This window comes from Triturus cristatus, chromosome 11 (genome assembly GCF_964204655.1).
Source record: "Triturus cristatus chromosome 11, aTriCri1.1, whole genome shotgun sequence".
Lineage (NCBI taxonomy): Eukaryota > Metazoa > Chordata > Amphibia > Caudata > Salamandridae > Triturus > Triturus cristatus.
In genome coordinates, this window is record NC_140594.1 from 109,598,445 (window position 1) to 109,621,321 (window position 22,877).

At 42.5% G+C, this 22,877-nt stretch overlaps 1 protein-coding gene across 8 annotated transcripts in view; it reads left to right on the plus strand.

Annotated features, from left to right (window-relative positions):
* CABIN1 (calcineurin binding protein 1) overlaps positions 1–22,877 on the plus strand; it is a 1,566,474-nt gene that overhangs the window by 1,324,650 nt on the left and 218,947 nt on the right. For all 8 annotated transcript variants that reach the window (XM_085634628.1, XM_085634623.1, XM_085634621.1 and 5 more), the window contains one exon: positions 15,706–15,780. In XM_085634628.1, coding sequence (XP_085490754.1) covers positions 15,706–15,780 — 75 coding nt within the window. The remainder of the gene's footprint in view (positions 1–15,705; positions 15,781–22,877) is intronic.

The window sequence follows — 22,877 nt, forward strand, 5'->3', positions numbered from 1 at the left end:
TAAAATAGGTTCATTTGGCTGGCGGGCGCGGAGCTCTCAGCTCCCGCGTCCGCTATCATCGGCTACCAAGCCACGCCCTGTCCTGTGTCCCCTCTTCTATTTATCATAGCTCTGGACTCACTTGTACAACATTTTCAAGAATGCCACTTGATGAGTGGCCTCCGTTTCCACCGTGGCCCCCTCAAAGTGTCAATCTACGCAGAGGATGTGATGCTATTTGTCAGGAACCCCGAATCCAACCTTTCCCCTATCCTTCGCAAGGTTGTCTGGTTTGGGGCGCTATCTGGCCTTGCGGCCAACTGGAACAAATCTGAGATCTTCCCCTCAACACATGCCACAGTGACTTGTTCCCTGGAGTCTCCCCTGCAGTGGTGCACAGACCTCCCCCAAAGTACCTTGGTGTCTATTTCCATCTCCAAAGCGCTGAGGTTGTACGCTTAAACTATGGCCCTGCAATCGATAAGTTATCAACCCAAATTCATCGATGGATAAAATCCCCCTGTCCATCGCTGGTAGAATAGCGATTATAAAGATGGTAGTACTGCCTTGTTTTTTTATATATATTCTTAAACATTCCTATAGTATTGACTAGTACGTTCTTTGACAATCTACATAGCATGTTTGCGCGTCTAATATGGGCCGGCAAATAACCCTGAATTAGCTGGCAAACCTTGATCCTACCATATGAGCACAGTGGGTCTAGTGTTCCTGATTTCTACCTTTATTACTTAGTGGTGCATGCACATTTTGCTTATCACTGGTTTCACTACGATGCACATCTACAGTTCCAGAAGCAGGAATGTTCACAAGCTTATCCATACCCACTTTCTACACTCCTGCCACGAGGACTACCTAGAAATGTTTCAGAAATACAAACACACCCAACGACATGCTGGGCATGGGCCAAACTACAGAGGTACCTTGGTTTTGCTCATTTATGTTCTCCACACATCCCTCTTGCTGATAATCTTTGGTTACCGCTCACTGCAGAATCACTCACCAAGAGAACCTTAGCAACTTGTTGGCTTCACAACATGTGCGATGTCTTATACCGATACAGCTCCGTCTCAGAAGCCCATTGTGGATAGGGGAGCTAGAGTAACATGGGAGAGAGATCTGGGTGGCCCACTGCCGGATAACTTGTGGTACTTTTGCTGTGAACAGACTAGATTTGTCACTAATAATCACAGACATAAACTCTACTCTTCAAACACCTGCACCGTGCTTACGCTACACTCCATTTGTTAACTGGAACTGGAAAGAGGTATTCCACATCTTGTCACAAATTAATAAGACCGAACTTTCTCCAACTCCCTTGATGGCAGTTACTGGGCTATGTTCGACTGCTCCCAGCGGGAGTTCACCATTATGCAGCTATTGCACTTGTACTAGCTAACCACCGTGTGTCCCTACATTGGGGGGGTTACATCTATCCCAATGGTTAAAGGGTGGATTCGTGACCTGATGAACTGTGACAACATGAGTGATACCTATGCAGCTCTACAGCCACCCACTTCTAGGACTAAAAACATATGGCAACCACTGTGTACCTATTTATTACTTTCTCCACTTGAGGCCTGGATAACCTATCACGATTGAAGCATACTTCACTATGATGCAAATATCTATAATCACACAAGGCAACAGCATTATTTCACCTCGGAATGTAAGGCCATAACCCCAATTGTTATCATCCCTGTGGCTGACTTCGCTTCTCAGATGCAATATCTTTCCCTCTGATGTGTATCATGCTCCTCTCTACAATGCTTGGCTTATTATTTTCCTTCCCGCTCTATGTATGCAATGTCTCTCCTTTTACATCCTCATCATAGTGGACCCCCTCTTTTCACTTATTTTCCTTTATCGCTACTTATTCAGAAATGCACATATAGATGATAAACTTTTGTTAGTGATTGATTTTACGTACATGTACTTATGTTACTGTTTTGATATTGTTTCTCTTTTTGCAAAATCAATAAAGAAATAAAAAACAAAAAGTGATAATGTTGGTGATAGCAACTCATTTACTCTACTGTGACTCTACTTAGAAGGATCTGCAATAGTCTATGAGTCAGGACTCAGATCTTGGAAAACTAATTTCTTTTTTGTTTTTTAAGCTCCCCAACCTCTTAAAAAAAGGGGGGGGAAGAAAGCTGCTTAAAGAAGAAAATAATATATATATATATATATATGTGTGTGTGTGTTTGTGTACACGGTGGGGGAGTTGGCAGGAGGGTGTTAGGGGGCTGGGGCTCAGGAGTGCGGGAGGTCTGAGAGGATGTCTTCTGCAAGCTGTCTGTTAGCGACAGCAGGGGAAGGGGGTGATTCCTTTCTGTAGATATGGTGGGGTGGGTCAAGGAGCATCACGGTGGGGGTTGATTTTAAGGGAGAAAAGCTCTCCATCAATTTATTGTTATGTTTGGGGGAGGGGGGCAGGGAGGGGAGGAGGGTTAAGTAGTCAGATGATAGTTGGGAGCTTACATGTAGGCGGAATCAGGCAGGATGATATAATAATCTAGCTGGTGCAATGGCTGATAGGAGATATATATGTGCTGGAATGTTGCAGGGTTTAATCAAGCCAGAAAGTGGAAATTAATTTGCGAGGAACTTCAGGCATTCAAGCACAGATTCTACGGCTAACTGAGACCCACCTGGCTTATAAGGATAGATCGGTTTTGAATCAGCTGGAGTATGATATGTTTATATGCACTTCTCAGACAGTCTCCATTCGGGGGGTCGCTATATTAAAATCTAGAAGTTTAATGGTCACTGTCCTCCGTAAGATAGCGGATACTAAAGGGAGATAGTCCCGCTGATGATTTTGGGTCATAAAAGTATGATATGTGTAGTGTATGGCTCTAACGTTGACAACCGGACATTATTTAAGCTCTGAATTGTTGGGTTGGGGCTGGGATCTCATAGTCATGGGGAATTTTAATTGTATTATGGATAAAAAGATCAATACTACTAATAGAAAAAAAGCAGGCTAGGATGGTCAAGACCCGAGCAGCTATACTTCAACTGTTGCATATTCATCAGTTTGATGATGCCTGGAGGACACTGCATCTAACACTGCCAGGGTTTACATTCTACTCATCCCCACATAAACAATAGTCCTGTATCGATATGATTTTTATAAATGCATCACTCCTAGAAAATGCTCACATAATCCGGTGATGGTAACATTTCAGATGCAGACAACGGCTAGGAATGCCCATCGTGTTTTTTCTTTCCCTCAACATCTACTCAACAATCCAGAGGATTGTGCTCATCTTAGATTAGCAATTGGGGAGTATTTAGATAATAACAAGGGCACCGCTCCTATCCTGGTGGTCTGGGATTGCATGAAAGCTTTTATCAGGGGAACCACTCTTCAGTTTATTCTAGCACAGAACAGGGGGTTAGCTCAAAAAGCAGAACAATGCTACACTGAGTACTCAAATCTAGAACGCCAGCACGCACAGGCAATCATTACAAGGGATCCAGCAGAACAGCTGATATTCTTAAAGCTCTTAGAACCCCAATCTATCCTAAGTAGAAGGCTAAAGGAGAAAGTGGCTGCTAACTATCCGGGATATAAAACGCTTCAGAATGAATATGGTGAGAGGGTAGTGCGGCTCCTGGCGGCCAAGATGGCAGAGAAGAAGGTAAGATCTAATATCAAATGTTTCAAAGGGGAGGCTAGAGTGTCTTACTCTCTGCCCCCAGGATATAGTTGAGCAACTCTGTTTATTCTATTCCAAATTATATGGTGAATCAACTTCTCATAATAACCACTTGCTTTCGGAATACGTACGAGAGAGCCATCTACCTCGGCTCAATACTATCAAGTCGGCAATACTACAAAAAGATATAGAGATAATGGAGGTAGAAGATGCAATTAAATCTGTCCAGGGCAAGGCGGCGGGCGAGGATACTATTCCTCTTAAATTTTATAAAATCTTTTAGGATATTATGGCACCTGAGTTTACAGAATTAATTACTTATTTTACCAATGGGGGAGAAGCCCCAGCGTCCTGGAGTATGACTAATATAGTGGTATTCCCCAAGAAGGGAAAACTACCCGAGGACTGAAGCTCTTACCGTCCAATAGCTTTGAAGAATGCGGACGCTAAAATCTTTTCTAAAATCTTGGCTGCACGCATGGCCCCCTCTATTCATCGGTTAGTCTTCAATCAACAGCATGGGTTTGTCCCTGGGAGAGATACTTCAGCTCATATTAACACTGCTATAGCTGCTTTCGATGTAGCCGGCAAACTGAATAAACACATGGGGATGATCATGTTAGATGCCGAGAAGGCTTTCGATAGAGTAAATTGGGAGACACTCTGGTCAACTATGAAAGCTTTCAGATTTGGTTCTCGGTTAATCTCGCTGGTGTAAAAGCTCTACAACAACCTTGTGTCCATGGTTAAACTGAATGCCATGTCGTCAACATCTTTCTCTGTTCAAAGGGGTACGCGACAGGGCTATCCTCTCTTCCCCCTGCTGTTTGCCCTCAACATCGAGCCTTTTATCCGACTTTTGTTGCAGAGTACTGGGATCCCTCCGGTATGTCTTAACGGTATAGATCTAAAACTTACCGCATATGCAGATGATATTGCTGTGTTCTCCGCAGACCGGATGTAGCCATAATTTATATAACAGAAGCACTTTGGCTCATTCTTAGGATATAAGTTAAACTTGTTTAAGACGCAGACAATTCTTAATTACCAACGTCTCTTGGTGTCACATGTACAGCCACATATCTAGGTATCTGACTTAGTAGTCGGGTAGAGGATGTTTTTACTCTGAATTACGAGCCACTCCTTTAACAAGTCGTATCCAAGCTGCGTAGCTGGCATCGGCTCCCTCTTAGTATTCTTAGCAGGTGTTATGTAATTAAGTTGTGCATCCTGCCTAAGTTCCTATATCTGTATCTGTCAATCCCCTTACGGGTCCCTAGGTCTTTTTTCAAGCGCCTGGATAGCACGATAGGTAGCTTCATCTGGTGGTATAGACGTGCCTTAAGCCACATTAAACTCCCTTATAAGGAAGGGGGCCTTAAGCTCCCAGACTTCAAGTTGTACTATTGGTCCGCATTTATCGGGCGGATCCAAACTTTGCTAAACGGGCTTGAAGCGGGCCTGTCTTCAGTTGCGTATCAATTAGCCTGCGGACCATCAATAGGATTTACCCTGTATAAGACCTCTGACCCTAACTTTTTTAAACGAGTCAGATTAAAGGTTATTAAGGATATCACTAATATCTGGCAGGAAATCTATAAGGAATACTCTCTGCCGACATTACATCAATATACTCCTTTATGGGGTAACCCAACATTTCCGGAAATCTTCGGGGACGTTGCTAGTAGAGTAAGGCTGCGTAAGGTATTAACAACTTAGGACACTTGTATGACGGCCAGGGATTTCGCTTGTTTGCATCATTAAAAGAGGAGTTTGGGCTTTTGCACAGCTCCTTTTTTAAATACTTGCAAGTATGGGACTATCTTCTACATGGACAGAAGATATTAGAATTACCATACACGCCGGAAATATTGACAGGGGTATATTTAGCTTCTGGGAAAGGCGCCATTAGCAAATTGTATCAGAGGTTTATTACAACAGCGAATGATGATAGTCTGCAGATCACCAATAAATTAAGCCGTCTTCTTAAAACTCATCTAAGAAATACAGGATGGACTTGACACTTTAGAACAATCAGTAACTTCTGTTAACTTGAAATTGCAGCAACATAGGACAATAGTCATGTATTATTATACGTCCAAGTTCATCTCATGGTGGACAACCTCTGGATCTTCCACGAAAACACACTGTCCAAAATGTAAGTTGCTGCAAACTTAAAACATATGTTTGTTGACTCTCCGGGGCTGAATCTATTCTGGAATAAAGTATTTGCAATGTTTACAGGGCATCTTGGCCGCGAGTTTCCGCTCACGGATAAGGAAATTCTCCTTGGGTGCAAATACGGGGCTAACAGCCATGAGAGGTTTCTAAACTCTATCATCATTGTATGTGCCCGCCTGTGCATGGCAAGAGCTTGGATAGACTCTGCCAGCCCAAACGCGAACGAAGTCTGGACATTGCTCAGACAGGTGTTTGAGTCTGAACTAGCATTAGCTCAGGCTAGAGGCCCTCGCTCCTGGCTCAGATTTAAACGGATATGGGATAGTGTTCAATGGATTTAATGCCGCACCACTATCATTATTATTACTTTATTACTCAATTAGTCTACTTTCATGATTATGGAACATGTATGTTTTTTTCCAATATGTGCTGTATTGAATTGGTGTACCAACTAAGCACAACGTGCTTCATCTTTTTGTGTAAATGTTGTTCTCATTGCTTTCTTCCCCTCGGTTCTTCTATTTTTGGTTTCATATCATCTTCTTGGTTTTTCTTTTTGTATTCTGTCATACAAATGGCTAATAATTATTATAATTTTTTTATAAGCTACTCACTCATGGGGATAAATACTGCTCTAGATTCCAATTAAATGGTCAGATGTTTTTCAGCTTTCATTTCATTGGGGAGAGGAGTAGGCCTCCCCAATGGGAGGCCAGAAAGCCCGCTATACACTAGGGACCATCCTCAGGAAATATCTTTTTGTGGGGAGCTGCCCTCCCGGCAGGGCCTTATTGACTTTCTGCTCCTCAGTTGGTGGGGAGGTGGTGGCGGGTGGATCGGGCCTAGGCACCAGGGTTTCAAAATGGCTTCAAACTAAAGGATGGGGCAGCCTACCCTGACATTGAGCCATTCCCCTACCTCAGTATGGTCAATAGTGTCTTTCAGCCTCCCTGGGGGTAGATAGAAGGTTGCCCCAAACTTACCCGCAGGAAGGTAGAAAATCCATCTGACACCAGGTATTTTTGGGCAAAACAAAGTGCTGTGGCTGTAACACTGTGGCATTGGCCACACTCCCACCTAGAAGTGTGATCTCAATTTGCCATGGGGGGGGGGAGGAGGCAGAAAGCCCACTGTTTGACAGGAATATATATCTTTTAATAAAATAATGGGGTGGGTCTGGCCCATCCCAACATCAGGCCCCACCCCACCCCTAAAGTCTCAACAGTCTTTCAGCTCCCCAAGATACTAAAGCATCTACCCATTTCTATCTATCATCGTAGAGCTGCAGGGCCTTTTGTGTCGTGGTCTCATGGCCCACCCTCACAAGTGGGATACCGTTCTTATCGGGGTACATGTGGGAACAGAGGGTTGTAGGAAATGTGTGGCTCCTCTTAGATTCCAGAACTTTTCGTCTCAGAGAAGTGAGGGAAATGTGTGTTTTTTTGCCAAAGTTTGAAGTTTACAATGTCTTCTGGGTAAAATTACCTAGTAAGAGCCATGCAATCACCCTGCCCTGAATTCTTCCAGGTGTCAACATTGCAAAAAAAAAAAGGGTGGTTTTGAGTGGACAAATGGGATGTGGCCATGTTGCGTTTTGGGCCGTTTCCTGACACACGCACTAGGCCTACCCACACAAGTGAGGTACCATTTTTATCTTGAGATTAAAGGAAATGCTGGGTGGAAGGAAGTTTGTGGCTCCCTGCAGGTTTCAGAACTTTCCATCACAGAAATGTGAGGAAAATGTTTTTTGTTGTTGTCAACGTTTGAGGTTTTCATGGGATTCTGGGTAAAACAAAAAACTGGTGAGAGCCACGCAAGTAACCCCACCCTCTAGTTGTCTAGTTTTGGTAGGTTTCTCTAGGTGCTAACTGGGCTGGCACCATAATCCACAGCTACCTACATTGGAAAAAAACAGGGTCACTTTTCAGTGCAAAAATATGATGTGTCCATGTTGTGTTTTGGCCCATTTCTTGTTGTGGGCACTAGGCCTACCCACACAAGTGAGCTACCTTTTTTATCGAAGGACATGAGAGAGCATAGAATAGTAGAACATTTGTTATTACCAGTTGGATTTCGCTGCATTTGTGCCTTCCGGATGTTAGCCAGTGTGTATAAAAGAAGACCTTTTGAAAAATACGCTCTAAATCATGTGCTAGTACCTTTACCAGCAATTTCAGAGATGTACAAATAACCACTGCTCCTAAACTCCATATCTTGTGCCCATTTCAGAAATATATAGATTTCCTTAATACGCATACACCCTACATATTTCACCATATGAATTTGTCTATACGCAGTACACAATGAAGAACTGTTGTACCGTGCAGCCCAGTTGTTGGTTCTGGGTACCTTGTGTTCTTGGAGAACCTACAAACCCCATATGTCCCCTCAACCAGAAGGGTCTAGTGAACATAACGGTATATTGCTTCTGTAAAACGGCCATTGTGACAAAATGTTACAGATGAAAACGTCACAAATGGCCATTTTTTAAAACTTATTTTCAATATTTCTTTTTTCCCACATTTAGTTTATTTGGGGCAATTTTGAAAGGTTTAAACTTACGACCCCTTGCTGAATTGTGAATTCTATCTACGTTTTAGAAATCTTTCGCTTTCCTGAATCACCTATGTGTTTCACACTGGTTTCCACCACAAACTGGAAGTAGGTTGAGAGAAAAAAAATTGGCAAATTGGTCTACCTCTGTGAAAAATGGCAAAAGTTTGCTCAAAAAAAGTTTTTTGATTCAGCTCTGCATGCTCCTGAAATATGGTGACTTTTGCACAGCAACCCATTAATTGATACTATTTTTAGGAAAGAAATCTGACACATATCTGAAGCACATTTTTCCTATTTATCCCCCAAAAACTCAAAATGTAGCTATATTTTGCCTATTTTCTCGATCCCCTTCAAGAGGATTCACAACCGCAGGGTACTTTTTGAATCCCAGTGATGTTGGAAAAAAGGACGCAATTTTGGCTTATGTACTATATGTGGAAAAAAACGTTTTGGAGCCCTAAGCACGAACTACCCCAGATAGCCAAAAAAGGAATTAGAAAAGCACAAATGGAGCCCTTTTTTTGTAATTCTAAAGTGTGATGGAAATAAATGGTTTAATACGATCAAAACAAATCAGTACACTAGGCGATGTTGATTTCCACACATTAATGCTTGTGTGCTGTATAGTTTTATAAGTAAAACTGTATGTATGTGCAAATGTAATGGTCATTTCAATTGAAAATATGTTGTCTGTAATGGCAGTGCTCTACCACACCATGCATACTCCACTCTGTGCCACTCCCTTATACTCCATACCACCCTACATCCTTCCACTCTATGCCACTCTGCACCACTCAACTCTGTCACTCCACCCTAACACAGTCCACTTAACGCCACTCTCTGACACTCCACTCTATGGGACGTCACTCAACGACAAGACTCTCGAGCCTACGACACAACAGTCCACCCCACTGTACTCCAATCCATCCTACACCACTCCACCCCTCAGCACTCCACTCTATAACACTCCATTCTATGGCACTCTACTCCACTCTGCCGCTCTATGCCCCTCCACTGTGATACTGTACTCCACTCTTGTCACTCCACACTGCGCCACTCCACTCTACCGTATGACACTCCATGCCACTCCACCCTATGACACCCCATTCAACCCTACAACACTGCATTCACCCCTATGACACTCCATCCTACTCCACTCTACTTCACTATATGACACATCTACTCACCTCTGCTCCACTCCACGACACTCTACCCTACGACTCTCCACTCTACATCGTTCTATTCCACTCTGTACCACTCTCGGACACTCCTGTCACTGTCAGTACAAAACTTTATTTCGGACAAGATGTCCTAAAAAGTACATAAGAATAAATAAAACAATACAGTAGTACATACAATTTCAGATTAAGAAAATCATCGAATCATTGAGTCATAGAATTAGGACAAGAGTAATACAGTTTTTGTCGGAGAGTTCGTGGAACAATAAATTTATTATTTAAGCTTAAAAAAGGCAATCTTCAATAAAAATAGGAAGGATCCTATATTTAATACTAGTGTATAAAAAAATCAATAAAAAATGCAATTCTAACATAAGTTTACACAATCAGTTTACATTTTGGGATTTCAGAAGGGCCCTCCTAGTGCACCATGTCGAAAATAAAAATCCAGCAACCGAATAAACTATTGGGATACCGGTGTCGGATTTCAATATCCTGTATGCTTCTAGGCACGACCTGGTGCCGAGATTCCTGCAGATCTGTGTCAACCAGCGCCTTCTTGCCTTCTGGTATCCAACACAGCAGAAAAAAACATGCAATTCTGTTTCCTCAGGAAAATCGCACATGGGGCAATGGATCGGGTTTTGTTTACTCCATTTTGATGTAAAACAACGCAGTGGAAGTACCCCATGTCTGAATTGTAAAAAAAGCTTCCTGGCTGCAGGTGGAGTTATAAGATCAATTGCCGGTTCAAAACGGGAAAGTGATTTAATTTCTAGAAAAGCACTGGTACATTTCCCAACCCCGGAAGAAATATGGAGTTGTGCTAATCTATGCTCGCTAAAGCAGGTCTTCATTTGGCCCTTTGATATCAGTAAACAAGCAGACTCGGGGTGATACCAGCAATCTCCCAGACCCAGGCTAGATAGGAGGAGTCTTATATGATCGAACCATGGGATTTTCAGCGAACCACATGACCTTAATACCTCCGTAAGCTCCTCCCTGTAAGATGTAAGTTCGGGGGTTGTCCACAAACGACGCCAGTACATGATGGGTTTGAGTCCTACAACTTCATCTATTGGAGTTATACCTGTATCTAGGCGTAGCGGGACCAAAGGTGTGCTAGGGGGTAATCTGAATAATTGTCTTAAAAATTGGTTCTCCACCTGCAGTAATTTTGACATATTTAAGTGGCCCCATAATTCTGCACCATACAATGCTCCGCCCCTTGCCTGTGCCCTATAAATTTCCAGAGCTGGGCTAACATTTCTTTTGCTAGAAGTGTTAAAAACCTTCATAATCCCTCCTGAAGATTGTGCTAGTTTTATGGTAGATTTAGAGGTATGAACCCCCCAATCCATAGACTCGGTAATTGTTAGTCCTAGATACACAAAAGAAGACACCCTTTCGAGAGGTTTACCATGTAGGCATGGATTGGGACGTGTGCTTTTTGGGCAGTTAAATGCCATAAATTTAGTTTTTTGAAGATTAATTTCAAGACCACGATCCCTACAAAATTCTTCAAAAATATCCAAAACCTTTTGTATCCCCATGGCCGATTTAGCAACCAAAAGGGTGTCATCGGCAAACATCATGGCCGAAATTTTGCGAGGACACTCCACGCCACTCCACCACTCTGCCACTCCACCCCACCACTCTGCCACTCCACCCCACCTTACTCTCTATGCCGCAGTACTATACACAGCTCCATTACACTCTGCGCCACTCTACTCCAGTCTGTGCCACACCACGACATTATACTCCACTCTGATGACCCTCTACCCCCCTCTATGCTACTCCACTCTACGCCACTCCACACCACTTCACTCTACGCCACTCCACCATACAACACTCCACGGGACCCTATGACATTCCACCCTACAACACTCCACTTGATGGCACTATACTCCACTCTTCACTACTACACTGTACTCCACGATTGTCAACCCTGCCACTCTCCAATCAAGACTGATTTGCATATGGCCAGGTCTAAATTGGGGTGGCATGGAGAGTCAAAGAATGATGGAGTTAACCCAGATCTCTTGACTGGGGGTGAATGTTTTGATTTGTTCTGCATTCCGTCCATCAATTGTGTGTCTTTTGCTTTCTCGCCCTAAGTGCGCCAGGTATGCTCAGACGTGGATCCTGGGCTCACTGCCAATGGAATCAAGCTATCCTGGCTGAAGAGGGGTGAAACCCCGAAGCCGGTCCTAGGATGCTTGTTTCCGGTCCAGGGAGGACCTGGAGGCAGTTCGGGCTGGACTGTTCCCATGAGGCACAGGGTCAAGACTGATTTGCATATGGCCAGGTCTAAACTGGGGGGCATGGAGAGCAAAAGAATGATGGATTTAACCCAGATCTCTTGACTGGGGGTGAATGTTTTGGTTTGTTCTGCATTCCATCCATCAATTGTGTGTCTTTTGCTTTCTTGCCCTAAGTGCGCCAGGTATGCCCAAACGAGGGTTCTGGGCTCACTGTGCCACTGGAATCAAGCTATCCTGACTGAAGAGGGGTGAAACCCCGAAACCGGTCCTAGGAGGCTTGTTTCCAGTCCAGGGAGGACCTGGCTTGGCAGTTTTGGCTGGACTGTTCCCACGAGGCACAGGGTCAAGACTGATTTGCATATGGCCCGGTCTAAACTGGGGTGGCAGGGTGAGCTAAAGGATGATGGATTTAACCCAGATTTCTTGACTGGGGGTGAATGTTTTGATTTGTTCTGCATTCCGTCCATCAATTGAGTGTCTTTTGCACTCTCCATTCTACAACACTCGCCTCCACTCTACACACTCTGCTTGCCTCTACTCCACTCTGACACTATATGACACACCACACCACTCCATTCTAGGATACTGTATGCCACTCCACAACACTGTCTAACACTCTAGGCCACCCCACAACACTTTACACCCCTCTACGCCATGGTGTGCTGTCCATAGAAGAAACAAATTCTTTCACTTGCCAGAGACTTGCTGATCAACATGTTCTTTAAGGATTGAGCTACCTCACCTAATTTTTTACGGATTGGCTTGACAGCGCAACTATCAACTGACATTTATTTGAGCTCTGCCCACGTGCTGGGAGCCAACATTTATTTAAAGCATTTTTCTCTGGCAGCAGCACAGATGGGAGAAGGGCAGTCCTTAACCTACATGGATTTTTATGTCTGGCTTGGCAGTGCTTTCATAAGCTTGACCAGTTGGCATTGCCACTGCTTGTTAATTCTGGCCTTAGAGGCACACTCAGCTGTTTCTCCACACTATGCGTCCAAAAAAACATACATACTATACATACATAGACTTTTCTTCAGTAGATTTGGTCCATTGGTCCGTTAAGTTGTCATTCACATTCTACTTCCGCCCACCTCGGCATGGAGCAGAGGGTCAGCTGACTTTACCCATCAGCTCCCTTCACTTTGTGTGGCTGTGTACAGCCTGTGTGCATTGTTCACATTGCCTACCAACAGTTCTTTCTTCTCATTTTCATAGGTAGTTCAAAATGTGTTTATTTATTCAATTGTTTTTTTAGATTTGTTATATGAACTTAAAATACCTGCTGTTTATTTTGTCTCCAACTTGGGTGGCCTGTTAGATGGTGGTTTATTGCGCCTCTGTTTTTAAAGTCGCCTTTATAAGTTCTTTAAAAGAGATTGTGACTACCTCCGGATTGAGTGTTTGGTTAGATTTATAAATTTTTTGGGCACAAATTAAAATAAAACTTATTTCACAACTAAAAGTCTCATTATTTAAAACAATACTAGTAAAACATCATATTCAGTAAATGTTTTTAAAATGTTTTTTTAACAGGGATATGGTAGCATCTTTATTCCTTTTTAGGTCGAGCATTCGAGATCTCTTGTATATACTTTAGTATATACTTATATGTGTATGTAGTTTGTGGGCTCTGGAGATCAGCCCTAGGACTTGTCTGCTTCCGCTTAGGGACTTTTTTTCTGTTCAACTTCCTCTATTTAACTGTCTTGATGGAAAACGACCATAAGAGGTCAGTAAAATACCAGAATTGCTTTCTGCTGAGGGACTTTCTTTTTTTATTTTCTGGCAACTGCCTCTATTTAACTTTCTTGATAGAAAACGACCAACAGAGGTCAGTAAAATACCAGAATCACTTTAGCATTCTCTAGATTCTAGTCCATATGAATTGTCTTCCACAAGCACCCGTAGACAATATTTTTTTCAAATCTTGTATTTTCAGTGATATGACCACTGAAGGCCCTGATTTTATATTACAAACAGAGCTTTGGACTATACCATTTCCCGCTGAAAGGCAATAATTATCTCCATGTGTTCCCATACCTGGTGTGTCACGCAGTTTGGTGCTTACTTTCCCTACATGTTAAAGAACAGTGGATGTTTCAGCACCCAGGCTAATGTGCTGCATATCTAAATGCATATAAAGTCCCAAAAGCGAGACCTATTGCATTGCAAATGCTTGTTACATTTGTGGGATGTGCTTGCAATAAAACATAAATACAAAGTAACCATGGTACCAGCCTGCTAAAGCCCGGCCTATTGGCTTTGTCATTGCTTGTTGCATGTGGTACCATTTGGACACACCAGTTCTGGGTTTTTTGGGGCAATTTTCGTAGAGAGCTTGCTTGCCCAGTTAGTGGTGGATGGTGCTGCTTCTTTCCACCCATTTAATAATGTATCGTCTTTCCACATGTAGAATGTATGAGTTCCAGTGTATCATTCAGATGTTGTAGTAGGCTCCCAGCCTTGCGCCACCTCCATTCATGGCAAATGAAGCGCTCAAGTGCCAGCCTAATTGGTCAGCAGCTGCTATGGAACTTAGTTTTGAGGTTTGTTGGGGATTCTTTCCAGGCAAACTGGTAGAGAAGCATGTGAAGTCATTGACTAAAATAACTCCGGCTTTAAAAACTTATACTCACTAATGTCTTCCATACATAATTATCTGCTTCCAAAAATTAAACCAGTCCTAAAATATGAAGCAATAGGCGAGAAGTGAATTTTGGTTGCATGTAACGGTTACCATTTTAGGTGAAAGATAGTCCTAGATCAGGGATCTTTTTTGCAGCAGATATCTGTGGGTCCATGTTGTTGGAGTCCATGTTTCTGCTACAGATCCTGCCTTGAGCATCAGGATGTACACAGCAGGATTTTTTTTTTTTTATATAGCACTTTTTTATTATTTGGAGTATGATACAATATAACCCTGCTGTCAGAAATTGCAACGTCACAAAGAAAACAGAAAGGTAATAAATACGAATAAAGAAATATATATGACAGGTGATTAATGTATTAGTTTTCTTTCTCAACCCGTTTCTAATTCTTTCTTATTCTCTTAATTCGGGATCCTTGATTGATATTATTTCTGTCTTCTCTAAAACAGAATTTTCCTCATTGTTCTTTCCAGCTTTCACCTATTAATAGTATTTCCTGGTTTCATTTTATTCCTTCCCTAGTACTTTCTCAGATTTTTGTGCACCAGATTTTTGTATTAATTCTGTCCTTGTGCTCTTCTTTTCCCTATCTTAACTCCTCCACTTCACTCTGCAACTTTTCTTGAGGTTATGCCCTCCACCTTTTTCTTTTTTTTCTATTACTTTGTCTCCCTTATCCCAAATACTTCGAGTTTAGTACATTACCTTGTTGTCTTAGCCGTTTCCCAGTCCCTCGTATTCTTCCTATGTTCACTCTTCCCATTCCCTCTAGTTCTCCCCTACTCTTTGTTCATTTTCCCCAACTTCATGTTCCGACAAGTACCTCTGGTCTTCCCTAAATTTCCATCAGTCTTACTCCTCACTCTCCCTATTCCCATTGTTCTTCTCAATTTAATTTTTACTTCAACACATTGTCATTCCCTGAGGTGTTCACTCCCTCCATTCTCTTACCACTTTTCCTGTTCCCTCTTGTCCCCCGTGACAATCAAATATCCTTCATTTTTGCACAGACATCTTCTTGCCATTCCCTTCTCGACCACCTCTCGCTTTCATGTCGCTCTTTTCTCCTCATTTTGCCGAGCATGTCTTTATTTTGCATTTCTTTAGAATGTTGCCATTATTTTGGATGAGTATTATTTTAGATCACTTTCGCACATTTGTATTTGGGAGTTCCTCCCAGTGACCCAATATTCTGTTCTTGCTGCAGGTGGACGAGGATGCTGCCTTGGAGCAGGCCATCAAGTTCTGTCAGGCACAGATGGGAACGTCAACCCAAAGACAGGTAGGCATAATGACAGATACAGAGGCAAAAGACTGATGCATGTAATCCTAGTGGCATTTAATCTCTCACTGGCACTTCAACTCCAGCATAGTGTCAAAGGGAGAAAAATGCTGAGGGATGTGTCTAGAAAAGAGGCCTGAGAGCAAATTGAGTAATTGGAATGTGATTTGAATGCCTCTGTCAATTTTCACTCATTCCTGTCATGCTCTGACCCAGAATGTAAAACCATTTTCAGAATAGTTGAAACAGTAGGGACATTATCCATCTTTATTCTAAATGAAGGCAAGTTCTGCTGTGAAGGTTTTGTCATTACCAAGGCTGCATCCTTGATACACCAGCTTCAGGGTAAGAAGGCTGGGTGAAAGTCTGCAAATTGATATTCTATCATTGCATTGAAAGACTGGTATCCTGTGGAGTAGTGTGTTTGAGCATGGCATGGACAATTCTGGGGACAAGGATCACTAAATAGCGCTGGGTCTATTAGTTATGTTCAGTGTGGATCTGAGCGAGATTTCTGCTGTTGTTTCAGCACTCGGTAAGGTTGGTGAGACTGTACTAACTGCAAATCTTAAACCTGTCGCTGCAGTAGTACGTTATACATGGCTTCTAGTAGATGGTGCTCTCTTTGTCTGGTTTAGTGAATGAATAATCTATTGAAGTGCAAGCCATGTGGGCACTGATTGAGCTCTACTTAGGATCCCTGTACTAGTTCCCATTTCCAGAGTAGCAATTGTCTTAAAATGTAGACTGATTCATGTTTATGTGGTTGCATGCATTGGCTGTGTTTAAGGCACTTCTGGAAAATATAATATCTTTCACCAGGCCAAGTGATTGTAACGGTGCCTTGGCACAAAGCTGTCTTGGATCCTAATTTTGAAATAAGAACTAGGATTCAGGTGGAAGTCAGGCTGACAGGGCTCATAGTAGATCCATTGCTGGAGTCAATGAAGGAGTGTTGTGGTGGCTTGTATTGTAAAGCAGAATCAGGTTGCATTAATAGACTTTGTGCAGTGATCTGCTTAGAAATCCTGTGCGGGATGCAGTGCCTGCCTTCTAAGCAGTTTCTCTTCTTTTTTTGGTTCATTATTGGGTCAGTATTTCAGAGTGGTTGCCCTCAAACCAATGCATAGAACCCTTGTTAATGAAAATACTTGGTTAGGACCTTCCAGTTATGGAAGTTCATAGTTCACTGCAGCTCAAGTTTGCAGTTCAGTGGTAGATATGTTTAAGGATTCCGGTGCTGTATTTTACATTTGTGCCACTGGACAGTGTAAAGATGCAGTGGCAGTGCGTTTTGTGATTCCCAGATGTTGCCATGCAGAGGTCAGTTCTGATGTGAATTTACATTACTATACTTGGATCATTGTACTGAAAATGAACTGGCACTGCTGTGAAGCATTGAATTTCTTTGACCAGGATGTGTGTGGATGCAAGTGCCATCGTGACAGGCTTTGCTTTCAGTAAGGCGTTTGGTGTGTAGCTCCAGTAATCATGAAATTGGCAATGATGTAGTGACAGAGTTTGTTAAATTTCAACATAGTGTCAGAAGCAGAGTCCATGTCATGGCCCCCTGTGCCTTGGATCCCTCTACAACTGAGAACATGGTGGCTTTACACTTTATTTTTCACCTGTGGAAAAGCTATTCTTCCTCAAAAAGGGACACTGAGATCTCCAACTGCCAGGTGTTGTACTTGGTTGTTATTCTTGTTGTCCCGGCTCTGTTATAGGAAGGTGTCTGCTATTATCTTTATGAGCAGAGCTCATTTTCTATGTGTGGTTTACAGTATTTCTTTGTTTTACTTCCAGGAGGACAGGATTCAGAGCTTTTCTCCATGTGTAGGCATATTTTGGGTTGGGGTTAAGGTTCATATTTTCTTCACTTTCCCTGTTACAGAATGCGTTCATCCTTTTCTCCCTATAAAATGTTCTACCAATTTATTCAGTTTTGTGGGTTCATAAAGTGTGACCTTGGTCAGATGGTGGAAGAAGAGCCCTCTCTACATGAATTGAGTTTCCTCCAAAAGTTTATGCGAGTAACTTTATAAAAATCCTTTGGTGTGTTCAGAATTAACTTGCTGCCATATAGTAAGGGACGGTACAATATTCAGGTACGATCTATGTCCTCTGATGTACATCTACTGGTCTGAGTATAAGCTTTCATGGGAAAAGTGGGCAGCTCTGCCATACACAATTAGAGGGCAAGGCAGGCTTTGCTTGTGTAGTAAGGGAGACACTCCTCGACTCGAGCTTACTATAAAAGAGAGTGCAACTTGTAAATGAACTAGCAAATTCCAGAGTGAGTTGCCTCCTTATATCACAGTATTAAGATGTTCTCTCCATATTCAAAGCCCTATTACTGGTTGGCATTCAGAGTATTCTTTTCTATAGTTGGCCTCTCTATAGACAGATGAAAGGGAGAATTAGTTACCTAAATGGGTTTTACACTTTATTTACGAAGAGCGGATACGTTATAAAACCCCAAAATTGTCTTACGTAACATTTTGCCTTTATTGGTTTAGACAAAGTAGCCATTTGGAGGTGGATTAGATGTTTTATTCTCTGTAACTATGAAATGGCTGTAGAGCAGGGTTTCTTCAAAGTCGGTCCTGGAGGGCCGGATCCGTGCCAGATTGTTTTGCACAGCCCCATTTAGATAAATGTGGTTACCTTAAAATCTGGCATGGTTCCGTCCCTCCAGGACCGACTTTGGAGAGCAATGCTGTAGAGCCTATTCCAAAATAAAGCCATGGTTCACACTAAAAGAACTAAAGCTCATTCCTCTGCTGTTATCCCATGATTTAGATCTATAAAGGTACTACATGGACATCAGTGTATGTGTTCTCAAAGCGCTGCTGTGTCGACCTTTGTCAGGCCAGGCATGTTGGCCACGTTACAAATATAGGTGCGAAAGTGACTGATTACCTCGTAGCAAGTGACCTTTGAACCCAAAGTTGATTCGGTTAGGGCCTTTAGTATTGAGTACCTTTCAGTCTGGCAGTGATATGAGAGAGACAAGCTTTACGCACCACAACTTGAGGGGAGTGCGCAAGTTACTTCAGTGCACTACTTTCCACTAACCACTTTTTTGTATATAAATTTCAATTGATTTTAGATAATCAATATTAAAAGTTTTCATAGTAGTGTACAAAATTGAAATATACTTAATGATCATAATACAACCTCAACTAAATGTATATGTAAGTAATAAGAAGTCATTCTTTCAGGTGAACATCCATATGGGTTTATAATTGCTATATAAATATGAGATAGGCCTGGAAGAAGGTGTTTTTCCGTTTGTTTTAAAAGGATTTAAACAGCTTATTAACACCCCAAATCTAAATGAGGTGGGGACTCTGCCTCCATTAAAAGGTGTTTAAACTATGTTTTTAGAGGATTAACCAGTTGTGTAGCAACTGCCTTAAAAGATTCTGCTGCAAAGTCATCTTCCCTGCATAATTTTCCTTTCAGGAGATTCGCTATCACATCCATGATTTCATTTATGATAAAAGGCTGCATCAGGAAATTTCTAGCCTCTGAACGAAAATGAGGGATTGTGAATTTATTTAGAAATGTTTCAATTTATCTACCACCAATAGGGTGATCAAACTGGTAAAGAGCGGTATAATATTGTTAAAACTAGTGTTATATTTCCTATTTCTTTAGCCAGGAGGCCATTGTTGGTATTGATTATACCACGTATTTCATTTCTAGTTTTCCGCTCTCTTGCAGTCCTGACAGCGTTTTGACTTTGTGTTCCTCCAATTCTTAACTGTTTTTGCCCTATTGTAACTGCAACAATATTTTGTTGCATATATTGTTCCTTCAGCTCACATTTTGCTTTTTTCACAGTGCTTAGTCCTTCTTACTACCAGATTGACTAAACCTCTGTTCAGAACGGCATAAGAAAGATTTTTATGTCTCCAAATATTGCCTTTTTCTAGTATGCATCATTGTGGAGTATGAAATGGTCTTCCCTTGCAGTGTGGCCTGAATACTTCCCAAACTGTCTGAATCTCAGCTAAGCCAGTATTATCGAGAAAAAAAAATTTGGTATAAAATTCTGTATGTCCGCAAGAAAATCTGGGTCTTGTAAAAGAGTTTTAGCCAGCACCCAGATAGAGTTTTAGCTGGAAGCTGTATAATATTTGTCAGATATATGTGAAGTCAGATTATCCGGGATCATTTTTCCCCTATAGAATAATCCAACCTCATTAATATCGAAGATATTTTATAATTCTCTATGTTTTGAGTTTAGATTGGCCTCTGCTCTTATTTGAGGAATCAAACTCTGTGAGTAGAATGCAGGAAAAATTACCACATAGTATAATATTGGTCTTGAGAGACCATATCCATTTATAGTGCAAATATGGTATCTGGGTTATCTTGTGAGGGCTCATAGTATGTTGGCGCTACCTAACTCTTCTCTTCCGTATTGAAATGTACCCATACCCATCTCCCTTGTTGGTCCTTCCCTGAAGAAAGAACATGAACTTTTAAGCCTTGTCTAAATAATATGGCAACACCTCTGATGTGCGGCTGAGGAAAAAAAATACTAATCTACCAACTTCCATTAGAGCTACTTCTCTATGAGATGGGTTTCTTGCCTCAGACCAATGGACGGTTCCTGGTCATGCAGGCAAGAGACAACATCACTGCTTTTCTGGTGATTGCCAAGGCCATTTGCAGCGAAAGATAGCATTTTCACATCTTAGGGTTCTAAACATGAAAAAATAGGGGGAAACGTACTACTTACACACACTGAGTTATGCCCAAAGCTCATTGAAGTCCTTTTAGCCAACTTTTTTTTTTTTAGCACTGCTAACCTGATCATGAAAATATAAAATTCCTATTTGCAATAGCAATAGAGCCACTTGCAGAGGGGCTGCATGTTGATTCACAGGTATCGGGGTTTGACTGGAGCCTGGCATTGTCAGACCACATCCCCCTTTACGCAGACAATGCGGCAATCTTTTTTTACAGACCCTGAGACTTTGGGCCCAAGGATACTGCAAATGGTGCAGATATTTTGGTGAGCATCCGGCCTGGTACTTAACTTATCCAAGTCCGCTATTTTTCCGGTCAGTATCCCTTTGCCAGATTTATGCTGGGTGGCTGGTATACCTGTGGCTGCCAGGGGATGTAAGTACTTTGGGGTGTTTGTGACACCTGATGCCGCACTGGCCTGGGTAATGAATATCCAGCCATTGTTGGACAGACTGCAGGCGTGGGCCGTTGTCCCTCCTTGGGCGGTCGCAATCTTCAAGATGGTGCCTCTCGCCTGTCTTTTATATCAACTGCAGAAATACCCTTAATCCCTACCTAAATCCCTTTTTCTCGCCTTCACTCCTTACTCATAGGCTTCCTATGGAATTAAAATATGCCCCGCATGGCGCTTACTAAATGCTTTGGGCCACCTGTGATGGTGGTATTTGAGCTGTAGATGTAAAAAGTCTCCCCAAGGGGTGCAGCGATCTACGTCTTATTCAACTAAACTATTTACATAGGACCTACTTCACTCTCCACAGGCTCTACCGCATGGGGTGATTACCTCACCCCTGTGCTTATGGTGCCAGCCAGGTTGGAGACTTTCTGCACACTACATGGGGGTACCATGCCTTCTCTGTCTGTTTTGGGAAGGTATCCTGAACGGCGCATGGGGCATGGCCTGGCCCAGTCGATACCGCGGGTCCCGAAGCTTGTGCTCTTGCACATCACTGAAGACTTGGAGCTGACTCGATATAGCACAACGCTTCTCTGGATGGGTCTCCTACTGGCGAAGATGGATGTGGCACGTCACTGGGAGACGGAATCTCCGCTGTCAGCGGTCGAGTGGAAGAAAGGGTGCATGGTTAGGGAAAGGCCGGTTTAGGCGGCTAGGGGATGACCGCAGAAGCAGGACAAGGTTTGGGGAGAGTGGGCGGCTTATAGAGGCATACAGCTTGAAGGTGAGCGCTCTCTTATCTGAGGCATCGAGGGCGAGATCAGGGCATATATGGGGCCGGGGGCCGATCTGTAGGTGTTGCATGTTTCTGCTGCTATATATGGGGCGGAAGTAGACACAGAGAGGTCGGGAGCAAGGGGCACAGCACTGTTGTTACAATATGTTCTTTATTTCTCTCATGGCATTTTTAAAATCTAATAAAAGCGTTATTAAAAAATATATATACATACATTCCTTCTTTTCTGCTAACTTCATCATAACCTCCCCCAGTCTTTTTCTTTGTGCTATTGCACATCCCTCCTGAGCAGGGCTCCTCCTTAGAACCCTAAAGCACCCACCCTTTGACCGAGTACTTGGTGCATCCCGACCCATGCCTAGACCATGGGCCCCTCCCTTCCTAAAGGGTGCCCTCTGATAGCCCAAAGGTATGATCTCGACACTGACCGCTTTGAGGTGCTTTACTTATCCTTCTGTTTTTACTACTTACACCCGAGGCAGTACTGCTGGAACATTTGGAAAGGCAGACTGTACCCCAAGGGGTTAAGGTAATGAAATGTTAGGAACAATTGAAAAATAATTGTGAATGTCAGTCACCGCAGCAGCATATATGTGTTGCCATAAGGATTTCAAGGATAAGCAAAAAAAGTATTTCGCCAGAGAGTACCATCTTTAAAGATGAGGGTTTGAAAGACTGCAACATCCAGGCCACTTGCTAATGCTGTTGGGTGGAATCTGGCAGTTGTCAGACCCGGTTTGCAATAAATTAGTGCTTAAGCACAGTGGAAGTATTACATGAAGTCATTCATGCGTGTATTTGTTGCAAGTACGGGCATGAGTGCTGTTTTTGTAATGGGTGATATAAACCTGATGTTATTTGATGTGACAGGCAAGCTGAAAGAAAAAAAAAGAGGTCTGTTTTTTTCTCTGTATCTTTGTCTCTTTTATGTCTAACCTTAAATTGGATTGTTTTTGTACTCTGTGGTGTTTGCTAATGCCACGAGTGTCTTGTTTTGCTGTGTTATTCTGGTGGTCATAGGTTTTCTCAATCGCGGGTGTATAGGGATTTCAGCGTTTTGCACATCTTCCACAGCCCCTTTATTTTATTCTTTATCCTAGGTACTGTGTGATTGTGTATGAATCAGTGTCCTCTTAAGCC